Below are 24,543 nucleotides of genomic sequence, written 5' to 3' on the forward strand. Positions count from 1 at the left end.
CGCTGATAAGATCATATCAAAATCCTTCTGACTTATGTTACTCTAAATGTGTAGGTGTGGCCTTTACTAATGCCCTGAACTAATAAAGAACTGAATATTAAATTCATTTCTATTTGGTCCACATGTCATTCCAACCTACACAACCAATTATCGACTTGTTTGATTGCTTTCTGGGCAGTCACTCTTCCAGGTGCAGCACCCTTTCTGTCCATAGTTGATGTAAATTGTTGTCGTCCATTGCCTGGGGCTCATGGAGTCGGGAATTAGGCATGTGTGCTACCAACTTTCACAAACTGTTAGAAACGGAATCCTTAGTAAGGCAATGGTAATGCGGGAGGGCTGTGTGATGTGGTAAATGGCATCATTAAAGAAAAGGTCTTCTAAAGAGTGTTGCTTTTTGGCACTCCGTGAGGATAAAACAACCTGCCAACTTGGCTCGTTATCTGTGATAGCAAGAAACACTCTTTAAAGAAGTGAAGATACCCCCTATGTCCAACAGTGGACTACATTGCGGGTTTAAGATGGTGCCTGGGTCACGAAAGGGACCGCAGTGGCACAGCCAATGAAAACAGAAAAACTGGATCAAGGGAGTGGACCAGCAGGAGCATCTTCCCAAGATATTTCCAGTGTCTCACTCATTAGCCGTAAACAACTTCACCCTTTATAGATCCCGGCTTAGCGCCGCTACTTGTTCGTTCAATTTCCCAAATGGAAACCTAATATGCTGCGAGGAGAGAAAATCATGTACCCGACAGCAGGTGCAAGCAAGCCTTAAAGATTTTGATGTGGAGGGAACAGACAATAATTCCAAAGCAACATTTGCAATCACATACCCAAAGAGGATGAGCAGGAGAGCAGAGGCGGCCAAGTTCTCTCGAAAAGTGAACGCTGTTAGTTGGAAGGCGGCAATAATGCAGAGACTCAGGCCGACGGGAACAAGATAAAACAGCTAGGAAGAAGAAGACAGCAAACATTTAGGAACTGTGTTTTCAATTGCTGTGCACAAAATACCTCTGAAAAGTCTAAAGTGCTTGCGTCAATTTCCATTTCATTCTATCCGCACACTGTGGGGCTAGGGTTCGTTTAGTTGTGTTCCAATTACTAATGTCTGCTACGGAATAGTGGCATATATACGAAACAGTCGACGACATTTTATGAAAACAACACCTTGACCGGCCTGAATCAGGAATCCAACAGCATAGTCCTCCAGCCACTAAATAGCACACATGTGGTGGTGCGGCTATCTCTACCCAGGCAGAGCAAGCGAGCTTTGGGAGGTGGTTTCATGGGAATGGAAGCAAATGTAGATTCAGGAATAGTCTGAATGGCAGTGTAGAGGATTGCCATTGCAAAGGGATACAAGGTTCAAGAGACATGCGGTTAAGAAGCGTGCACATCTGGCTTTTCACAGCATGTAAATTCATATTTACGAGCTTATAAGGCCCAGTGCAGGTTATCAGCTCAAATAATCAAAGCTGATACGTGCTGGACGGTACAACATCGTAAGAGAGGGACAGGATCCCGCAGTGGCGCTAGCATCCTTTCTATTTACTTTCATAGACTGCTTTGTGTGCTGAGGCACTAAACCCTGTCGCTGGCCCAGAGCCTCACTCTCTTCAATGAAACAGCTGCACAAGCTGAGATTACAGCTGCAGTAATATGGTGGAAGCTAAATTAAACCTTCTCTAACCAAACACTGATGACTAATGCAATCCTATGTTTGAGTTGAATTTGTAAGAGGATGCGTTGCCTTTGATTCTTAGCTATGAGCAGGGAAGTACTTAAGAGTTTGCTGGGGATGGTGCAAGCTCTCTTCAATGTCTTCGTTTTTAATAACAGAAGGTGCTTCCTCATTATGTCTGTATGTATGGGACTTATAAAGCACAGTACTAGCCATGAAGCAATAGGGAGCTGTAGAAAGGGCATGCACCCGGTGGGCAACATGTAGAGTGCACAGGCAGCTTCTTTCCAGCCTGGTGATGTTTTGACTTCTGGTGATGCACTGGTATTTGGAAATGGCGATTTTCCTAGCCAACTACAGTTTTTTGTTGTTGTGCCTGCTTTGTAGGTGAGGTGGGCGGTTTTGAACATTAGGCATGCTTGAAGGGGTAGACTGTGCAGCTCCTTGAGGATTGGGGGTGATGTGGTGTCATTTTCTTAGTCCTGTGATGAGGCGTGCGGTAGCATATAGCAAGCCTGATGAATGGGCGGGCTAAAATGCTAGGTCAAAATTAAGCCTGGTCGTATCCTTCAAAACTGCACCCATCCCGTTCAGCGCTCAAGTTCATGGGGTGCCTGGATGAATGGATTTTTCCACATCAAGGAACCAATCTCATCTGAGGTATTAGTCCTCCAACTCTCACTCCCCTAAAGAGCATGATGGGGGCCGATCGAGACACACAGAGACAACATCTAAATATGACAGATGCTCTCCACTCAGTAGGCACCAGGTTCCTTTGCCTACTCCTGTTACTAACCTGCTGCATTAACTGTTGCCATACCTGCAGCAGGCTTGAAGTAGATGGGATGTTTCCGATAAAAGGTCAATAGAATGTTTGCAGGTCATGTTGCTAGGGCCAGGTCCCAGCCTGGTGTCCTGGCTACACAGTGTCCACCCCATATGAGGGGGGGGGAGGGAATTTGTATTATTTTCCGGATATGTTTGCAGATTCGCCAGCACGCTTTTGTGTGGGTTTACTGCATTGATGTGTTTTTAATTATTTTGCAAGGATGAAACTAGCAGGTGGGACCATTTTTTGAACGCATCCACCATTAGCGTCATTAGCGTGAAATGTATCACGCATTGGAGCACTCTAATTGATTTCTTGGAGGAGCACAACTCCATACTCTACAGCAGATTATAGCCACAGGAATGTGTTCATAAAATCTACTTCATGTGCAAGTCTGCTATTCCGTAGCAGCGGTTAAATTCTGTCCTTGGTTTATAGAACACTTACTGTAGTGTGCCCTTATGCAAAGAGAATGGCTCGAACAGTCATGGGCAAGCTTCCACAAAACAGGCTCACAGTCCCCTCGAACTGTCTTTCTCGTTTCCAGGAACGTCTGAGAACCATTAAAACTCCTCTTAGCCTCCACTAATCTCCATGGAAGATTGAAACCTCGTGGCAAACTTGGGCAGCAGGGAAAAAGGTAAGGCGATTCGAGGTATAACGTGGGAAGCTCCTCCCACTTTGCAGGAACCATTACCACATATATCAGTGAGTTCACATACATGCTGCATGCATCTGTGTGCATGCAAAATATCACGAGGTCCAATGCAGGAAGAAAGGGTTACATCTTTCAACCCTCCAAACATGATGAAATGAGTACCAGCCTAATTCTGATGGACGTTGATGTGGAAGAAGGTGTGTGAATGGGATTCCACTGCACCTCTCATTTTTGAAAGCATGGGCAATGTTCATGCTAGTGTGGCGTTCCCTGCACCGGCATGGACTTGTCCTCCTCCACTCCACTAATTGGCCACACTGGTGTAAAGACCAGGTGGATCATCATTTTCTCCCTCCGATGCTCGCATTTTGTGAAATGTGTTAAGATTTCCAGAGAAGGCTGGAATTTCATCTATGCATGCTGGATATTGAACATTTCACAAGACCTCATGAAAGCACTGGAAGATAAGAAAACAGTATGAGACCTACCCTGGAACTTTTTGGCATTTCAAACTCACTATCAAGGATGACGCATCACCACTACATTGGTTGGAACTCCTGTTCAGAGGAGAATTTCATAGCATTTTGGAGTTGTATTGCCCTTGTGGGCAGGAGCAGGGTGGCATTTACATGGTAATGTCTCCTCTGACTTGACACAGAGAGCTGAAGTATGAGTGTGCACTGTCCGAAGGAACAGATTATTTTGCCTTGTGTGTTCCCAGGTGTCAACGTGAACAGAATCTTACCAACACAGAAAATACATAGGAGTAAATCTTCGAGCAGCTTCGAAATCAGCTATGTTTCCTAAACTACTTTCTTAGCTTAGTGAATTAGAGCAGCCAAGATATTGTTCTCTGGAAGTGTTGTCGGGAAGACAGTCAGCAGCACACCAGAAAATAAAATAAAGACAAAAAAAATAAAGGCGTGTCTAGATATTCAAAAATAGACAGACATTTTGGTAATATCAAAGCCATGCCAGTAAAAACAATATATATATATTTCTGTCAATCAGACTTCCAAGTAAGGGGTTTGCAGTAGCTCTCGAGATGCATTGGACGGCTTCTCCCAGCAACGCTCGCCAGCTTAGTCAATAGTGAGGAAACATGAGAATTATAGTCCAAGAGATCTTGGGTACAAGGGTTGTAGACTCAGTTCTAAGGTAGAGTTATATGACTCCAGAGAAATTTGGAAACACTGTATATAGCTCAGCTAGAATAAGGTAACATTTGATAATGGCAAAGGAAATGTAGGAATTCTTCTGACAGTCTATTCTTGACCCTAAGGCTGTGTAGCTTCATGAATTATTTATTCTGCGGGTATTTTGGGTCATTACCTGTGAGACCAAGCACATTACCATACAGACTTCAAGGACATGATTGCGTAAATGTTGAGCTACTCATGCACCCACATGCTACTGTTGGAAAAAAAGGATTATCTCTCAAAAAAGCCCTTACAGAAAATCCCCTTCTAAATGATGGACACAATTTAATTTACATTCCTAATTGTTTAATCGCCACTTAATCCATTGTGTGGATTAAAATGCATCCAAATATCTGAAAACATTGGCTGCTTCTTCTACCCTGCCTCTGTCTTTCCAAAACTCTCTATGTACCTACAACCCTAAACTCACTTTGACCCCAACCACACTCTTTATCCTTTTCATTTTCCCCACAGTCTATGTCTGTAGGCAAACACCAGCCCTGCACTGGAAACAAACTGAAAACAATCCAAAATAACAGCAAGCCTTATAAAGTCTTCCTTTCACTGCTTTACATTAGGAAACCAAATAACCAATCCATTTGAAAAGTTGCCCCAGCCAATGGGAGGACAGTGAGCATATTACAACTGAGATTAAGATCCACAAACAGTTTCTCTGGGCTGGAAAATGATGACAGCAGTTTGATGAGAAAGCTGGAGAGCACCAGAAAAGGGGAACCCCTCAAACCCCCGAATATGGGTGTGCTCCATTGAGGGAGAGAAGAGCCCCCTGAAAATCCCAGAAGAGGGGTATGCTCCAGTGAGGAGGAAGAGAGCCCCTTGAACCATAAAAATAGTGGGTTCCCCAGTGAAGGGGAGAAGAGCACCCTGACCCCCAGAAAAGGGGTTTGCTCCTCTGAGTAAGAGGTCAAATCTAGGGACCCAGTAAGAGGTATATGCTCCAGTGAGGGGGGGTGCCCATTGAGGCCGGAGGAAAGAGATCACTGACCCAAGAGAAGCGGGAGCGGGGGGGTTAAAAGTAGTAAAAGAGGAAGTCATTTTGATCTCCAGAAGTGGGGATATGTAACATAAGAGGAAAGCCCCTTGATCTCCAGAAGAGGGGCATGCTACACTGAATTGTGTGAGAAAGAGAGAGCGACTTTACAGGAGAGGGGATGTGTAACAGAGGGGGAGAGCCCCTTGATCTCCAGAAGAGGGGTATGCTACACTGAATAGTGGGAGAAAGTGAGAGTGACTTTACAGGCGAGGGGATGTGTGACAGAGGGGGAGAGCCCCTTGATCTCCAGAAGAGGGGTATGCTACACTGACTAGTGGGAGAAAGAGAGAGCGACTTTACAGGAGAGGGGATATGTAACAGAGCGGGAAAGCCCGTTGGTCTCCAGAAGAGGGGTATGCTACACTGAAAAGTGGGAGAAAGAGCAAGCAACTTTACAGCAGAGGGGATGTGTAACAGAGGGGGAGAGTCCCTTGGCCCAGAAAAGGGAGTATGTCCTGTAGAGAAGGAGAGCACCGGTAGGGGTGGACATTTGGGGCACTTGGCAAAGGGAGGGAGCCATACAATCCTGATAGAGTCAGAGAGGCCTTGTGGTACCAATCAGAAATGGTAAGACCTGAGCTCTAGAAATCATTAAGCATGAGACTGGGATTTCTGTATGCCTTTCCCGTTTTATTTGCCGTCCTTATATAGGCCTGCTTTGAAGCATTGCCTTTCCCAATAACCTTTATGTTGCAGCCATTCTGAAACAATTTCCATGCAATAATCTTATGGTTTACTTGTGCTTAATCAACCCCTTTAACTTTATTCTGGTGTCAAGAGTGTTGCCTTCCCCGGTGCATTTGGCGTTAGTAATAGGAATGTTGGAGGTTGGGCAAAGATATCAACTCTGTGTATTATGAATTTAATTATGCAGGTAGAGTCTCCAAGGAACGTAGAGGGAGTCCATTCTTTTAAAAAGGTAGCTGTGTGAAACCAGCAGATTATTAATTTAATTTTGACCTAGACAGCGTGCTTCAATCACTAGTATAAGGGGGTGGACCACAGTTTTGGGCACAAAACAGAAGCAGCTCCTTAAACGAGGAAGGCTGTCAGGTTTCTGATGGGTATTCCTTACTGCTTGCATTGTTCCAAGCACATCCCTGGCACCAACACATTTAGGTGCAGCTGGAGGCTACCCACGCTGCAGCATCTGGGCAGACTGCGTGTCCAGGCCAGAGGTTCCTGTTGCACCGAACTTTAAATTTGAGCACGAGATGGTGGCTGTGGGATGTATCAACCCACTCATCCAAGCCCTGCAACATCACTGTGCATTGCTGGCAGCAGAAACATCATAATGGCCACTGGAAAGCATGCTTCTCGTTAGAAATCACCAGAAATTGCGCAGTGAAAACCTGAAAAATAGGCCACCATCCATTTTTGCCTATCTTAGGGAGCACAGGAGATCACTGCCAAAAACCACCATTGGGCTACCCACAAAGTAGCCTGAGACCATTTGGAAATAGCAATGTTGATTGAAAAAGAAACACAGAGCTGTTTGAAAATCCGTTTTCTTGATTGTCAAAAATGGCTAAAATCATGGCTCACAAATCATCTAAAAGATCCAACCTCTTTGTTGGGTGTTCCACATCATTTACTGCAAGAATCCACATCAATACAATGTCAGCAAGAATCCTATGTTCTCAGAACAAAATCCTATTTTAAAGATACTTGATGGAAAGACAGCTGTCAAAGTGGGTGTAGTACCGTTACTCGCCTCTGTCAGGTGCTGGTGATTTATAATTCTAACAGGAGAACTGGTGTTTCAGAAGTTAAATGTGCCAAAGAAGAGAATTCCATCAAAATGCCATATAAGAGTGCCACACAGTGATTTCATGTTGAAAAAGACTTGATTTAAAGATATGTTGCTTATTTTAAGTTCATAAATGTTATTTTTTTCACAAGGAATTATGTTACAATTGATCAGAAAGTAACCTGATGCAGTTAAAACTCCAAAAGGCTTGCTTCGCCTGACCCCCCTTCACACCTTGTTATTCCCACCAGAAGGAAGATGTCGCATTGGCATGCTAATCAAGAGGGGAGGAGATTTTCTCTGTAGCCCGGAGAAAGGAACAATAGATTCCTTGGACTGAATAGTGAATGCTAATTTGGGTGTAACTGGCAACAACTGCTGGCAGGAAAACAAGACATGTGACCCTCTGAGTCAGCCCAGCTCTGGGGCGGACCAGACTGAAATGTGGATTTAACATTGGAGTACATGTATGTTTTATAAAAATGCTTATAACAAAGTGTACTGTAATGACAAAAATGTGAAACTTTGAGATTGGGAAAATGAAAAATTCACTCACAATTTAACACTAAGCTGGACTCTGTGCAATGTTCTGAGACTAACCTGGGAATTTATTCATATTGTAGATACTGTATGTATGCTAGAAACATGAAAACTTACAGTAATATGCCCAGAGAGGATATGCATGCATGTATCAAATTTGGTGCAGAATTAATTTTGAGAAACCCTCCAAAAGCACGAACATGTTGTCATTTCTGAACCCAAGCTCGTAGAAACATGGGACTTGAACAGAAATGTACCTTAAGCAATCTGTCATGTAATTATGTATTCTCAACAACTTGTGTATCTGGGAAATATGTTTTTGGGAAAAATAGATTTTCTATGTAAAAGCAAAAGGGAGGGATTTGTTTTGGACCATAAACACAGCATCACTGACTCATTCAGACACGCTGATCCTTTCTCCAATCAAGGGATAGGAAATCCTCTAACCTAGCAGATCCTTAGAGGAATGGGCATTGTAGAATCAGCCTCCCCACCCAATTTGGAAATACATAAATAGGGAATGCTTAGGACAGGCAAGGGCACACACACGTTTCCACTACTCACTGATTCTTGGCGCAGCACTCTGCAGGAAGACTCCAGACAATATCCAGACAGAGACTCTAGAACCAAACTCTAGAACCATGAAGCAGAGGCCTAACCCAAAACTGAAATGTTTGCAGCAGGCCTTCAGAATCTTTTGCAACCTGATTCTAACCCCTAAACTCCCATGGGGCCTAACTAAGCCATTCAAAAGCCTGGCTGAGCTGTTTTGCTGTTCTAGCCAAGAACCCGGTGCTAGAACCCAGATCCAGAAACAGAGAGCAGAGCTGTATCCAGAACCCGTCAGATCCAGTTAAAAAGGCCACCCAGACCGCAGTGCAGTGCTGAGAGCAGAACCCAGAGTGCCTGAGACCTGTCCGGTGGCGATTGAAGCCAAACCCTTGACCAGATCTTTGACGAGGCCCATTCCATTCCAGTCCAAAGCCTCGGAGTGAGTATCTAGTCTAGAACTGTGCATAGTCATCTCTTAGTTTAAAGTAATCTTATTCCAACCATTCCACTTATCCAGAACTGCATTATAGAATCCTGTGTCCATCCTGAATTCTTCTCATTATATTGTTTGTGATAATCGTAGCAATAATCATCTTTGCGCTGATATTTTCTGAAGAGGGACAAGTGTTTTGACGGACAGAGATCAGAGCGGAGGCGCCCTGTTCTAGTGGCTGCCCGTTGAGTGTCTTGCTTCTTCATAGCTCCTTAGTCTAAGCCTATACTTTTTGCTAAATCTATAAAGCGCGATCTGTCATTTTTGAAATCTTGACTTTATTTCTGAAAAACGATATTCCAATTCATTATAGTTTTTCCGTAATCGTGTTTCACGCAAGCGGAAAAGTTGCTGTGAATTGCAATTTAGCTCCATTTCACCACTTGTCAAAATAGTTGTTTCTTGTTTCCAACTGCTTTAATTCGTTTTCAATCTGATAATCATTCATGAATCATTGCTAGTGTTGACCTGTACCAATCCAAAGTAACTCTCACTTATCCTGAATCTCCTTTAGTGAATTAAGATCATTTTAGCATATTTTTCCATCCATTGCAATCACGTTCAAAAGCGTTCTTGCCTGTTTTAAAATCATACCTGTTTTCTCTACGCTTGCTGGGGGAACTGGGATTGAACTGCATTATTGATTGTATTCCTGAAACCTGTGTGCCCCCATTTCCATCTCTCTATATTGCATAGTGGGGGGAGTGAGGAGTCACAGGGGAAAGAGTGATCATATTGTCTTTTGATTGAAACCATATCAAGTTTATTTCTGTGTTGCATTTTCCCATCCTTGCATTTCCTTGAATCATACAAAGTATTCTCTGCTACCTTATCCTTTCTAATCCTACTCCTAAGTGATTAAAGAGATTGTTGATATTGTGATATTACCCATTACTGATTACTGTTCATATTCATAAGTGTGCTATTCAGATATTATTTTATTCATAAAAGCGTGATATACATATATATTGTTCAATTCTTCAAATAAACCTTTTAATTTGCAAAACAAACCTACTTCTTGGCTCATTGAGGTCGAGGAGATTCAAAGAGAGGGGCGTTATATAAGGGTTCATAATCCGGATTTAAAGAACTTTGACATAAAAATATGTGATTAAGGGCTTCCATTGGGCATCCCAGACTAGGCATTGACTTAGTTGGAGTGCTGGATTGAAGTCACTTACATGGCAAATGTGCATTAAATATCTAAGCATAGTTAAGCGCTTTGAAACACATTGTGTGCAGGAGCTATATAAATAAGCAATCAATCAATCACTAAATGTGCATTCACAAGACTATGCGAAATACGTGAAAAAACTAAAGTGGGATATGTTCTTAATAGCTGAATATCAAATATGCATATTAGCTCTGAAGACAAAACAACCTATAGAACTGAAAGGTATGGATCAGATTTGTGTTTAAACTTTTTACAAATGGTGTTATATTCAGAACAAAATACATCAAATCTAACACTTATGAAACCATTTGGATAACACAAAATGTTATTGAATGACTCAAAATGTGGGAATTAGTGCTACCCATACTGAAATTGGGAACCAAAAATAGAGGGGCTTTGAACTGTGGATTATTTATTTGACAATGATGTGTATAAGAATCTCTTATTATTTATTTATTTATGCATTCATTCCACAGAACCATAGGTAAATTGGTACTTGCACTATAGACCCTCCTGATGATCCACCGAAAATAGGCGGGGACACACGTGCAGAGGTATAAGTGTATAAATCCCCAAAAAAAGGGACATTTCAATGAACAACTTTTGGAAAATGAATCATTAAATGACGACTCATTTAAAAAATGAAAACTATTTTGGAATCGTTTATTTATCAAGTGATTGGCACATTCTGATTTAGCAACCACAGCACCTTTTTTCTTCTTTTCTATAGTTCAGTATTTATTTATTTATTATTTATGTTTATGTCTTGTAACTCCCAACTCGCCCTCAGGCCTTTGTGCGCACACAAAACAAGACAATGCAAACAACAAAGGGGAAAGAATGGCAGACAAGAATCCAGAATCAGGAGAATCCGAAAGATGGCAGGGATAAGCACAGTAAGCACAGACAGAAGGATATATATGTCTCTGTTTTAACAGAGCGTGAGAAGAGGGACTAAAACAGTGTGTTCGTGGGAGAGATTAACATTATTAATCCTGCATTTAACGTGCATCCCCTGCTTGTGGTTTATGCACTAACGTCTTTGAGACTGTGATCTCCTCTTATGGGACATTCGGAAAAAAGGCTGATGGGGGATACATTTTCAGAATGCAGCTTGTTCAACTGATCATAATGTGGTGACTGAAAGTGCGTGCCTGATTTACAAATGGCAAACCAAGGGAAAATGCCAACTAGCAGAAAATAATCCATTGCATGTTCTGAATCCAGCCAGAGTTGAAATCGAGCAATGCTAGAGTCAACCAGGACATGGTCACCAGCGGTATCTGGTCATTGCATCGAATACAAAGCATCGATAGACCATACCATTGAAAAAAATGCATCGAAAAAAACCCCCATCAAATGCATTTTTTTAAATGTTAAAGGGTTTAGTTTAGTAAAAATGTGTTTTAATGTTTTAAAAATAGGGGTTTGGGGGGAACCCCCCCCCCCCCCATTAAAAAAGATTTTATTTTTTTTAAAAAGCGTTCAATGGTTTTTTTATAGATGCTTTGTCAATGGTATGGTTGTCGATGGTTTGGCTGTCGATGGAATCACAAGGAACCGTCACCAGCTGCTTTCATAGTCAAGAAAAGGTGAAATAAGGATTTGCACAAAATCACAAACATTTTGGAAAATATAGCTGTGAGCAATCCCTCAATTGCTCTGTCATAGTGGAAAAGGAACAGAAATATTCAGTCATGTAGAACATCTTTGTTCACTGCCTAACAGAACTCAGACAAGCATTGAACTAGAACCACCTTGGTATCAAAGAGTGCTTGGTATCAAAGAGTGATGCGCCTCTATGCTGCAGAGTTGCTGGAACCACACAAAATGGCACCCCTGTGTACACAACACCCTCAGGCATTAAAAGTGGTCTCCTTACCACCCTGAAGCCATGGAATGTCTGCTAGTCTGAGACCTAGGCATGACAAGGAGCCTCTGCACAGGGACATCATTTGGGGGTTGCCAGGGGTCACAATTGCGACCCCTGAGGTTTCCCTAGCTACCACTGTGGTCTCCCTTGCTACCCCTAAAAACAAAGAAAGAAATTATGTCTTTGTTTTAAATCTTTTTTTTAAAATTGAAGCTCCTGGTTTGTTGCCAGTTGCCTTTCTTGTTCAGGCCTCTTAAAAAACAGGGGGTTCCACAAGTGTAACACTTTAGTAGTAACCTTAATAAGAAAGAATAGGAATAACAAATAATTTGTCTTTCAGGAATTCTATACAATAATTGCGAGACTTATTAAAGGTTTATTTCAGGCACACTTCAGCGGTTGAGTCACCAATTTAGTCTGTTCTTAAGCACCTCAAATTCACAATGCAGACAAAAACGTCCAAAAAGCATTTAGAGTAGAATAAGCATCCATTTCAGACTATGGATTTTGCTTTTCGCAAGTTGCAGTTATATCATCTTTTCTTCTGCCGTTGTCTGTTACGATCATCACAAGACATTCTATCACAGTGTCCTTCGTCACTTGACAAAATCCTGGTGCCTATAAGCTTGTGTGCAGTGTAGACAAGTTTGGCCAGAGCACATAAAGAGGCCCTTGATTTCATTGTGACACAATTAATGTTTTCTTGTAATGTGTCTATCTTTCCTATTTCCTTGGCATGCTGTTCAGGATGTTTGTTTGTATGTATAAGGTAACGAGTGCTCAGAGTACGGGCATCTGTGTGAGTGCACTGATTTCCCTGCACTACTCTGAATGCTTTAAAACAACCTCTAAAGCCTGAAAAGTAGATCCATAAAGGGTTGATATGTGACCAACTTTGCACCAGACCTGCGGGTGAACTGGCCTGCTGTTAATTCTCGGTTACCAGTTTATTGATGTCTATTACAGAGTGTAATTTGCTTTTTGACTTTGAGAACATTATGACATGTAATTTCTTATTTTACTATAGCAGTAAAATAGCTCAGTGGGTTTAGCGATTGCTGCTGCGATGTGTTTGTGTGTGTGTGATCTGCAGGTTGCCAATATGAAACCCGGCAAGGCCAACTCAGCCTTTCATCCTTCTCAGGTCGATAAATGAGTATCAAGAAAGGTGGGGTGATATTGTGTATATATTTTTTCTATGTAAAGTGCTTAAGCTTAAGTGCTATGTAATAACACATCATTATCATTTGTTCTTGGACGTCTGCTTGCATTGACAGTAATTTGGTAATAGGGGCCCATACACACTGATATTAATGAAACATGTGGTGATCCATTCTTGTATGAAATGTATATCATATTACAGTGATATTGTAACCATATTTTTCGTAGTGTACTTAGGAACAATGCTATGTGGTGCCACTTCCTGTTTTATCAAGGGGTGAAAGGTTATGTTCCGTCACTTCCTGTGATATCACTTTGGGATGGGGCCAAATAACATCACTTCCTGCGATGTCATCAGAGGTCAAGGGTCGTGTGATGTCACTTCCGCTACCCCTGGCGTTTTTGTGAAATGAGATCCCTGCCTCTGTGATCAGTCCGACATCTCTGTTCCTTGTTATCTTTGTCCAGGGCTGAGGATGTGAGTTTGGAGTGTGAGATCTTATTTACTATCCCGGTTAGGGCACATTATGCTGAGCCCTCACTTACTGGCCTGGCCAAATGCACTTTTTAGGTGTTAGGAGCATCGTTTACAGGACACTAGGAAGTCTGAGCAGGGGAACCAAGCTAACTTTGCCATTTAACTTTTGAAGCTGCTAAATTGTGCAATTCGTTCCCTTTTTTTTTCTTTCTCTATCTCCCCCTTTCTGGGGGAGAGGTGATAGGGAGGCAGCCGATGCAGTGCAGCTTGTGTTCTGCCCCCTCGTTTCTGTGCCAGTGAGGCCAAGTGCTGCTCAAGAACATAGAGGGGAGAGGAGAGATTAAGGAGAGAAAAGAAAACACGTTTCTAATGCTGCCCTTCGCCCAATCCTCTGACATCACTTCTTAGGTCTTGCCAGGTCCACTGCTGCCATTGTCATCATGGCCAGCCTGCTTCTGCTACCACCCATGCATCCTTACAAGTGGTGAGGTGGCAGCATTGCAAGAGAAATGTAGCAGGAGAATGAGCCTTGATCACTTCCTGATTGCTTCTCCATTGCCTCACTCCTCTGCTCAGCCACGCCCCATCCACTGTGGCATTCTCACAGTGCTGAATTGAGACAGGCATGAGAGGAGAAGATGGAAGGAGAGGGCTGCTTTTTTATCTAGTTGGAGCACAGTTAGCAATCTTATAGGATTCTGAACAGTCGCAGGGGGCTCTAGGCGCACAGTTTTCAATTTCAGATTCTCAGCGAAGACATGCACATTCTCTATCCTTTCAAGTAATGGTAATGTTTATTTGTAAAGCGCCTATACAGAAAGCAACTGTTTCAAAGCGCACAAGGAGGGATGGGACAAGGGGATAAAAAAACAGTCATTCAGACATTCAGAGACCTTGAATTTCTGAACGATGCAAGTCTGCACAGGCAGAGTAAGTGCATATAATACAATGAACAGTGTAGATAAAAGCAAATGGGTCTGACCACAATTCTGCAGTTTTTCAAGTGCATTGAGTCGCCACCGTGCAAAGAGGGGGGTTGGGCAGCGGAAGACAGATAGACAAATCTTCAAGGCATGGTACGTTCAGATTGTGCATGTGAAATACGGTACAGGAGATGGGAGAGGCATGGGGGGACAAGTGCGGGGTGGAGTACAAAAAGAAGACACTAGGTCAAAGGTTTGGATGGGAAGTAACCCATAAACTGTCCAGAAAAATTGCTACTCGGGTACTCCGACCAAAAAATCTGTGGTCAGTGAAACTCTGCTTCCTGCCTCAGCCATCACCTGTTGTTAAAAGGGGGGGAATCTATTCAGGGTCTGGCAGACTGAGAAGCTCAGATCTCAAGGTAAACACAATGGGGTGGATTTTCCCATTTTCTTCCCGCCTCACAGCTAAACTGCTAAACCTACCCCATGCAGACACATCTTGCAGGGAAGCATAGTTCTGAAGTCCATGAATCAAATGTGGATCCAAGATGTTCACAATGACACTTGCAATAGACATGCTGCCGCCTGGAGCACAGGGCTCTCCCTGAACGTCTTCTCATCGATGGGAATGTATCTGCGTCCAGAATTTGTAAATTAGTGGGAAACACTTTAGTGTTCTGTTGAATGTTTCATCTCCCCTTGCTGATGTGGCGTCCTTCCTTATAGTTGGCAATTACTGCTGAGGCCATTACAGACTAAAGTAATGCTCCCAGGGCCCAAAGTTACAGGCCCGAGCGTAGCGAGTGCCTTAACAGGGTCCCCGGGGCATTACCTATAGGTGGTAATGGCCCGCCGGTGAGGCGGTTATTGCCATTAGTATTCCGGGGTTTGTATCCCTAGATACTAAATGTTGTAGCGAAACCTTGTCAAGCTGCATTTCTTTTGCCGTTTGAAAAGGCCATCGTAGCAGTATGTGTTAGTGCTATGAACACTAGAACGCGCATACTGCTTCATTACTACAGAGCAAGAGGGCACAATTTTTAGGCCACGTTGCTCCGTAGTAATGAATGGGAGGAATGTTTTAACAACAGTGTACCCGGTGCGTGATGCACGTAAGTGCGTCCATGGGATTACACTGTGGTATGGCTCAGAAAGGAGCCAATCCACATGTAGTGTATCCCGTGGATTCGCTGTGCCAGGTACTAATTAAGCAATAGAATCCGAGCGTCGGGGGCATTACCGACTGAGGTAATGCCCCGAGGTCCATAGGTAAGGACCCGAGCGAAGCGAGGGCCTTAGCGAAGGCCCGGGGCATTACCAGAGTCGGTAATGCCCCCGACGCGAGGGTTCTATTGATATTAGTACCCCGGCCTGCAAAAATGGCATGACCGGGGCATGAAAAGCAGTTTTTTTGTCCTGAAATGCTGCGGCCATGGAAACGGAGTCTGTTTTCCCTTTCCATGGCGGCCATCGGTAGAGGATGCACTGGGAACACTTGTGTCTGCTCCCGAAAAAGGATCAAAAAGAAAGTAAGTGGGGTTGGGAGGGCGGGAGTGGGACTGGGGAAGAGGGGGAAAAAAAACGTACTTGAGTCCCGACGGGTGACAAGGGAAGCCCCCAGCCGTGTGGAAACGCAGAGCGGGGATGGCCCCGCTCCGAGTCTCCACACGGCTGGAGGCTTCCCTCGTCCCCTGCCGGGGACGCAGGACCGAGAAGTTAAGTTGGGGGGTTGGGTGGGGGTTTGAAGGAAGGGAATTATAAAAAAAAGGCTTACCCGAGTCTGCGGCGGGGGGCGAAGGCAGCCTCTCAGCCGCGGGGAGGCTCGGAGCGGGGATGGCCCCGCTTCGAGCCTCCTCATTGGTTGAAGGGTTACCATGCCCCCTGCCGGGGACAAAGGCCGTGGAATCCCGACGGAGGGATTCCCGGCTGGGTAGGGACCTGGCGAGAGCCAATCAGAATGCTTGTTGCATTCAGATTGTCTCTCGCCGGGTACTAATGTACATTAACATGTTTTCCCATTAAGGGGCTAGATTATATATGAGTTGGATCAGTGCTAAACATTGAGCAAATGCCTACATTATACAGAATGAATCTAACCGGTTTTTGTGTTGTGGTTTACATAAAACCTTTCACAATCACATATAGAAAAATGAATCAGCATATACACAGTAATTATACAATCGTAAAATTGAGTAAATCAACACATTTGCCAATATTATCAAAAATAGTAACACACTTAAAACCTTAAAATTGCTAGTTACCATCAGGTTTAACGTTTGCCAGTGACATGCTAATCAGGGGACAGATAATCTAACATTTGCACCTTTGTCGAAAGAATGAACACATGCCTCGGTAATACAGAAGGGAGCAAACGGGTTTTGTCACAATCTGAATGATCAATAAGTGTTTGCTATTGGGCCAAAATGAATTAGATTGTTTTTGTGCTATGTTTCTTGTATTACATACAAGGAAATGTGTACACTACATTGGTTTTAATATTCTGACTGTCAGTGAACAAAACCACCTGGCCTATATATGTCAGTGAACAAAAACATGTGGCCCAGATATGTGATATCAGTGATGTCGTCAATGACATTTGTGATGTCATCTTTGATGTCCTGGGTGTTAGTGTTAGCAGTGCACGGTGGCGCGAGTTATGGTTGCTTATCTTACCATAACTGCCGAATTTCAGGGGTTTTTCGGTTTTACTTTGAACCATAACTTCCCTTTAACAAAGTTTTTTCACTGAATTTCATAGGTTTTTAGTAGCGCAACTTAACCATAACGTCCCTTTAACACATTTATTCTTAATGAATTACGTAGTTTTTTATTAGTGCAACGTAACCATAACGTCCTTTTCAATGGAGGAAGACCACTAGCATCCTAGGTTCTCAAAGTGGGAGCCCGGGGTGGTAAAAAAAAGATTTTTCTTCCCAAACCGGGACGCCACAGACAGGGTCCCGGTGTAGGAAGGAAAATCTTTTACCAAGATGGACACCAGGGAAAGGGAAGGCAGGGTGTAAAAGAAGAACACAACAGGGCATCGGCTGGGGGTCGGGAAGACCAGGAGAGACACGGGGCATGAGCAGGGGGTGGAAAGAAGGGAGACACGGGGCATGAGCGGGAAAGAAGGGAGACACAGGGCATGAGCAGGGGGAGGTGGGAAGCAGGAAGACACGGGGCATGAGCGGGAAAGAAGGGAGACACGAGCATGAATGGGGGTGGGGGGAAGAAGGGAGACAGGGGGCATGAGCGGGGGGTGGGGGGGAGGGAAGAGACACACGGGTCATGAGCGGGGGGTGGGGGGGAAGAGACACACGGGGCATGAGCGGGGGGTCGGGGGAGCGAAGACACACACGGGGCATGAGCGGGGGGTGGGGGTGAAGGAAGAAACACACGGGGCATGAGCGGGGGGTGGAGGGGAGGGAAGAGACACGGGGCATGAGCGGGGGGTGGGGAGGAAGAGGGAAGAGACACACGGGGCATGAGCGGGGGTGGGGGGGAGGGAAGAGACACACGGAGCATGAGCGGGGGTGGGGGGGAGAGAGACACGGGGCATGAGCAGTGTGTGGGGGGGAGGAAGAGAGAGAGACACACGGGGCATGAGCGGGGGGTGGGGGGAGGGAAGAGACACGGGGCATGAGCGGGGGTGGGGGGAGGGAAGAGACACACGGGGCATGAGCGGGGGGTGGGGGGGAGGAGAGAGACACACGTGGCATGAGCAGGGGGTGGGGGGAGGGGAAAGACACACGGGGAATGAGCAGGGGGTGGGGGGGAGGGAGACACACGGGGAATGAGCAGGGGGTGGGGGGAGGGAGACACACGGGGAATGAGCAGGGGGTGGGGGGGAGGGAGACACACGGGGAATGAGCAGGGGATGGGGGGGAGGGAGACACACGGGGAATGAGCAGGGGGTGGGGGGGGAGACACACGGGGAATGAGCAGGGGGTGGGGGGGAGGGAGACACACGGGGAATGAGCAGGGGGTGGGGGGAGGGAGACACACGGGGAATGAGCAGGGGGTGGGGGGGAGGGAGACACACGGGGAATGAGCAGGGGGTGGGGGGGAGGGAGACACACGGGGAATGAGCAGGGGGTGGGAGGGAGAGACACGGGGAATGAGCAGGGGGTGGGGGGAGGGAGAGACACGGGGAATGAGCAGGGGGTGGGGGGAGGGAGAGACACACGGGGCATGAGCGGGGGAGGGGAGAGACACGTGGCATGAGCGGGGGTGGGGGGAGGGGAGAGACACACGTGGCATGAGCGGGGGGTGGGGGGGAGGGAGAGAGACACGTGGCATGAGCAGGGGGTGGGGGGGTTTGTATGTCAGGAGACGAACAAAAACACGGACATGAGTTTGTGCGGCAGATCCCGCTCCTCGGCCCTCCGCTGGCCACCGTGTGCGATGGCGTGAGCAGGGGGCTGGAGGAACAGGGAAGACACGGAGCATGAGCGGGGGTGGGGGGACAGGAAGGACACACGGGGCATGAGCGGGGGTGGGAGGGACAGAAAGGACACACGGGGCATGAGCGGGGGGTGGGAGGAACAGGAGACAGACACGCTCCTGTTGACCTGATAAAGCCTCTCATGCGGGAAAGAAAGATGGCAGGCGTCTCTGAAGCCAGACGCACTGCACGCTTTCACCGCATCCAATGAGAGAGCACTTCAGATGTCCGCGGACATCACGCAAGCTGCTTGCCCAATCACGGTCCTGTCCGCGGAATGAACAGGGAAGTGTGTCCGCGAAGCGAACACAGATATCACTATTTTTTTTTTACCTACTTTTTGGTCATTTTAAAAAAAACTACTGGAGGGATTTTCACCAGATTTGCAAAAGCACGCTTTCGGGACCAAGCCGCTGCTCCTGGTCCAAATTTGGTGAAAATCCGTCCAGCGGTTTGGGCTGTAGGCGTGAGCAGAATTTTTTTCCCATTCAGTCTATGGGAAAAAAAAGAAATTTTGGGACCCCCCTATAACTTTCCCCCCCCTGGACGAATCCTCACCAAACTGCAAAAAAATTCAGAGTGGGCCATATACTTTTTTGCAAAGTTTGGTGAGGATTCGTCCAGAGGGGGCGAAGTTATAAGCTGCCCAAAACGTGTTCTTCCTATGGAAACACCAACTTAACCATAACTACACTGCCACTATCGTGGCAGGGTAATATATGAGTTATCTATGGTCCGCTTCATGAATTTTAGCTAATATAATGATATGCTATTATTCAGTCTAAATGCTAATGGGAATGTACGAGTTAAGTTCAGAACAATCGTATTTGCTCTAGTTTTAACATGCCCTACAGGATGTCTTATTAAATAGCTCAGCTGCTTTGCTTCTCTCCCTGTGGTTATTTATTTTCTGACCCCCTTGCAGATCACATTGTTGGGTGCAATTATTACAAACTCAAGATGTAGTAGCTCGCCGACTCCAGTCATGTTTTATTAATACTTAAGTTAATGCAGTTTTACTGTTTTTTGTAAAGTGTTTGTTCTTCACCTATTATAAGGTAAATGTATTTCATTCACAATGGAAATTAAATTCGAAACATGAATCCTTGAGTGTAATGGTGTGGAGGTTTAAATTGCTAAAGTTCAATCGCTTGAATGTTGTTTAATTAACCGTTTGCATGCCGAAATGTTACCACTTGACGATGAAAGTAATCTCCCATGACTGCAAATTATTTCAAATAACAAATGGTTTTCTAATAAAAAAATAATGTTGATATGCATTGAAGGCTGCACAATGAAAATAAAAGAAGTGTACATTTCAACGCCTGATAGATGGCAGTAATATTTTCTGGTCTTTTTTTGTCACGAATATTAAGGAGGTGGTATATAATGTGGTAGAGATAGAATAGATGGCCTTTAAATGCCAAATGAGCACAGCAGAAAAGGCTTCACCCCATACGAACATGTTCATGATGCATTCACAATGTGTGTGTATGGGTGTGTAGGCATGGGGGCACAGTTTGTGCAAAACTCAAAACCATAGACTTTCCATGGTTTCACCCAGGTAGAACTATAGAGGTTTTCCCAAGGTGCGAGATATAAGATTCAGTGGGGTTCAAACCAGCATCTATACAAGACAGGCAAATAGAAAATGGGGGTAGTAAAAAAAAAGTGGCATTGGAAGAAGCAGGAGTGGCGCTTTTTAGGGCAGGGGATTGTAGCTCAGATAGTTTAGGTTTGGGCAGAAATAAATCGATAGTAGGGCCTAGTAAGAGTTAGGGAATTGGGTTGCAATTGTTTTTGGGAGAGGGGCTGCGGCTTGAGGACACATGATCTCAGGCTGGGTGGGGGATGTGAATTGTGGGCGGAGGACTATCCGCGTTCCACAACCTCACTCAGGCTGAGTAGCAGGTGGAGAATGCATGGCAAAGACCCTAGCCTAAGGAAGGGTTGAGTAAAAGAACTCATGCAGGTGAACTTCCGTGCACATCTGCAAGGTTCATGCCTCAAATAACCCCTTCTCCTATGAAACACCGTTCTTCTCCTAGGGTACTTGCCCTGCACGCATCGCAGTATCTGGTGTCAGGGGAATTTTCACCCACTGTCCCACATTCTGCAAATCTCCTTAAATGGATGCTGCTCCAAGATGCACTACGTCTATGATGCCCACATTGCCACACAGGATTGGATGCTTCAAAGGCCCACAAGCCCCTCCATTGCCTGCTTCTGGCATTAACATGCTGTAATTCTACTTTCCACATCATAAAACACATACTGTGTAAGCCTCCCAGACACTGCAACTATACACCCTTGCCAATACACATTAGAAATATCACAACTACACCTCCCCCTCCAACTTCTACAACACAATTTGAACCAATCTTTCATTGCACTGTAGGCACAGGGGATGCCCAAACCATCCATAAACACATCTGCACGCATAACCTTGGTCCTTCCAACCTGTGCACAGCATCAAAACAGCAAAACATCCTACATGTTCCTTCTATCCATACTAATCAAACCCAGCACCTATTTTCCATTTCTTATTGTGCCATGAGACCGTGTAACTGGCATGTGAGAACAGTCAAAAACCTAATAACAATATTATTTCACTTCTGTCTTAGGGAGAACAATGGCACGCAAGCTATGTGGCAATTCAGCATGTGTATACTTTATCAACGATCAATATTTTGATTATGGATGGCTCCAACACGGTTCCATGTCTTAAAAACGTGGCAAAAATGGCTGTGGTTACAAAATATCGTGGCAAAAATGCTGTGGTTTTGCCGCCACAATCATGTAAAGGATGTGGGGGACACCCCTGCCACCCCCGGACCCATATACCATTTAAGGGGAGCAGGGGACACCCCTGCAACCCCCGCTCCCCTTAAATGGTATAATGGGGTACACCTTTACCGGGTCAAACCACAGCATTTTTGCCGCAATTTTTTTTTGGGAGACATTTTTGCAGCGATTTTATCACCTGATACCTTCAACACTGTATTCTATAAAACAATGCATGAGTAAGACCTTTATTCAGTGCATATGTTACAGAATCACTTCTTAGTGATGCCAATTATGGTAGCCAAAGAAAATGAGGCCCAATTATGTAGCATGATTTGCCCAGGGTCACATAGATTGGTCGAGCAGAGAAGCCTGGTTGTGAGTTTAGATATTCTGGTTGCACAGTTTGCAATTTTGTAGATTTCTTATTTCCGATTTCACACTTATCCATTGGAATTTTCGTTGTGCACCAGCATGCAATGTTGCCTTTATAGTAATCTGGCAAGAGTTAAACTAGTACTGTGCATCAGTGCCTACTTCTAGATTTTCTGTTTGGGGCCAAGGGGGATCAAAACTAAACGCAATCTTTAACTGAGCCAGAAGTTACATCATAGGAAAGGTAGATCTGCCCAAATTGTACAGCAGGTGTAAAGGGTGGAGGTGCCAGGGTTTCAAATAAGGCCCTTTTTTTAGACTCGACATACAAAGGTTATATGGTTCTCCAAAATGCCAGTCACAAATATCCCAATGTTGTGTAGGAATTGAAACAATGGATTATGGATTCACCCTCTGAAAAATGCAGCATATTTACCTTCCTGATCAATGAATTAGAAGGAAAATGCACAGGCTTTCCTTCCACAGGGAACACGTTGGGCCTCCTGGAATTATTAAGCAACTCTGCTATGAAACTCGAGTACGTTCATGCCCCGCTACAATCCAGTCAGTCTAAGATCAAACCATCTGCCCCATGGTAGACCGCTGAGCAAGCCTCCTACAAACGCTCAATCAGTGCCCTAGAGAAATGGTGGTGTAAAAACCATAACCAGAGAGATGTTACCAACCTCAAATATGTCAGCGCAAACCGTAGGATTCTGATTTCCGAGGCCAAAGCTGCTTACTACACCATTGCTGCAGCCTCTAATAGCAGCAACGCTCACTTTGAAGTAGTAAAGCACTGTACCAAACACTCACCCGACCTCGAGCTAACAGCAACTCAGGAAAAATGTGACAGAATTAACACATTTTTATTGAAAAAAAATAGCCAAAATCTGAGAGACCATCAAATCGACCTCTCGCAGCATTTATATCCCTTGACACGCACACTGCCCCTGTGGGCCCAATTCTCTCCTCTCTCTTCCCGTATCTCCAAAAAACGATTGTTTCCCTCAAACCTACTTCTTACTATTACAATATAATCCTGGTCTCCATCATTGAACAATTAATGGCCATGGCGCTCAATGCACTTCTCAGCATCATCAATGCCTCCCTCACAGAAGGGTCATTCCCATACACCCTCAATAATGATCTCATATGACTTCTTTTGAAAAGAACAAATTTGGATCCAGACCACCTGGCCAACTACATGCCCATTAAGAACATCCCGTTTATTGGCAAAATCCTGGAAAAAGTAGTTGCTTCACAACTAATCACCATAATTGTTCAACTCCAAGGTTCTGCCCCAAGTATGGCATTGAGACAGCCAACGACGAGGTTGTGGATGACGCCTTCTAAATCATGGATAATGGTGACTCAAGTCTCCTTGTTCTCCTTGGCCTCTCAGCTGCATGCAACACCATGGAACAGTGCATCCTTCTCTCCCTCCTTTCTGGCAAGATGGGATTCTCTGGCACTGTCCTGAATTGGTGTAGCTCCTACCTCTCATGCAAACACATGGCTGTCCAGATGAACTAATTGCATTCTAACCGACTCCAGGTCTTCTGCTGAATCCCCCAAGGCTCCATCCTTTCACCAATCCTTTTTAACCTTTACATGGAGCCTCTTGGCACTCTCCTCAAAGATCACAATCTAGCCATCCACTAATATGCGGATGATACTCAGTTGCACATGAGAGTGATTAGCACGCAGGACATAATTCATCCCTGCAATTACATAGCCATCATCCAGACCTGGATGTCGACTGACTACCACAAACTAAACCCATCCAAGTCTGCATTTGTCGTTATTGGTCCGGCCACAAAAACAACTTGTCCAAGAATGGCTCAATGATATGTGCTTAGAAAGATTTCATCTACAACTCTCAGACTCGGCAAAATCCTTAGGCTTCACTATTGACAGCAGCCTGACCTTTCCGAAACACATAGAGATTCTGAGGCAAGTTATTTCAGCCTTCTTAGCTATCCTTTGAAAAATCAAACCCTTCATCTTGCCTCAAGACTTTTTGACAGTAGTGCCGGCCCTGATGGCCTTGCATGCCGATGGGGAAAATGCTCTCCTGACAGGGCACCCAGCTGTTCACGTGGCTCCCCTAAAAGCAGTCCACAACACTGTCTTATTACAGGAGCGCAGACATTTAACTGAATCACCCCAATCCTACGTGAAATATATTGGCTTCCACTCCATGCCAGGATACTGTTCAAGACTGCATGTATCAGCTAAAAAGCAGTCACGACTAGCCCACCAGCGTACCTGGAGGATAATTTCCACATATCTGGTGGTACGCGCTCCTTGCGCAGCAAATCAATCACCCAGCTTAATCACAACTCGTCCACAGAGAGAGGACCTGCAACCAATCCTCTTGTCATGCACACACCCTCTGGAACTCTATCCCGGTGTCGGCTCAGAATGCCCCTACAATTCTCCACTTTCGCAAATCTCTCAAAACATGTCTCTTTCAACAACACCTTACCAAGGACTCATTCCAATGGACGTACATACTGACACACAGACCTCCCCCACGCTACTGTTAAAAGATACCACTCCAACTGGT

General features: G+C 44.9%; 1 protein-coding gene across 1 annotated transcript in view; it reads right to left on the reverse strand.

Moving 5' to 3' along the window:
• Nucleotides 1-24,543, reverse strand: part of ABCA13 (ATP binding cassette subfamily A member 13) — a 2,251,223-nt gene that overhangs the window by 829,620 nt on the left and 1,397,060 nt on the right. Inside the window, exon 37 of the mRNA XM_069613428.1 lies at nucleotides 834-949. Within this exon, the coding sequence (XP_069469529.1) occupies nucleotides 834-949 (116 nt within the window). The remainder of the gene's footprint in view (nucleotides 1-833; nucleotides 950-24,543) is intronic.

The sequence above is a fragment of the Ambystoma mexicanum genome, chromosome 5p (assembly GCF_040938575.1).
Source record: "Ambystoma mexicanum isolate Mex_15411 chromosome 5p, UKY_AmexF1_1, whole genome shotgun sequence".
Lineage (NCBI taxonomy): Eukaryota > Metazoa > Chordata > Amphibia > Caudata > Ambystomatidae > Ambystoma > Ambystoma mexicanum.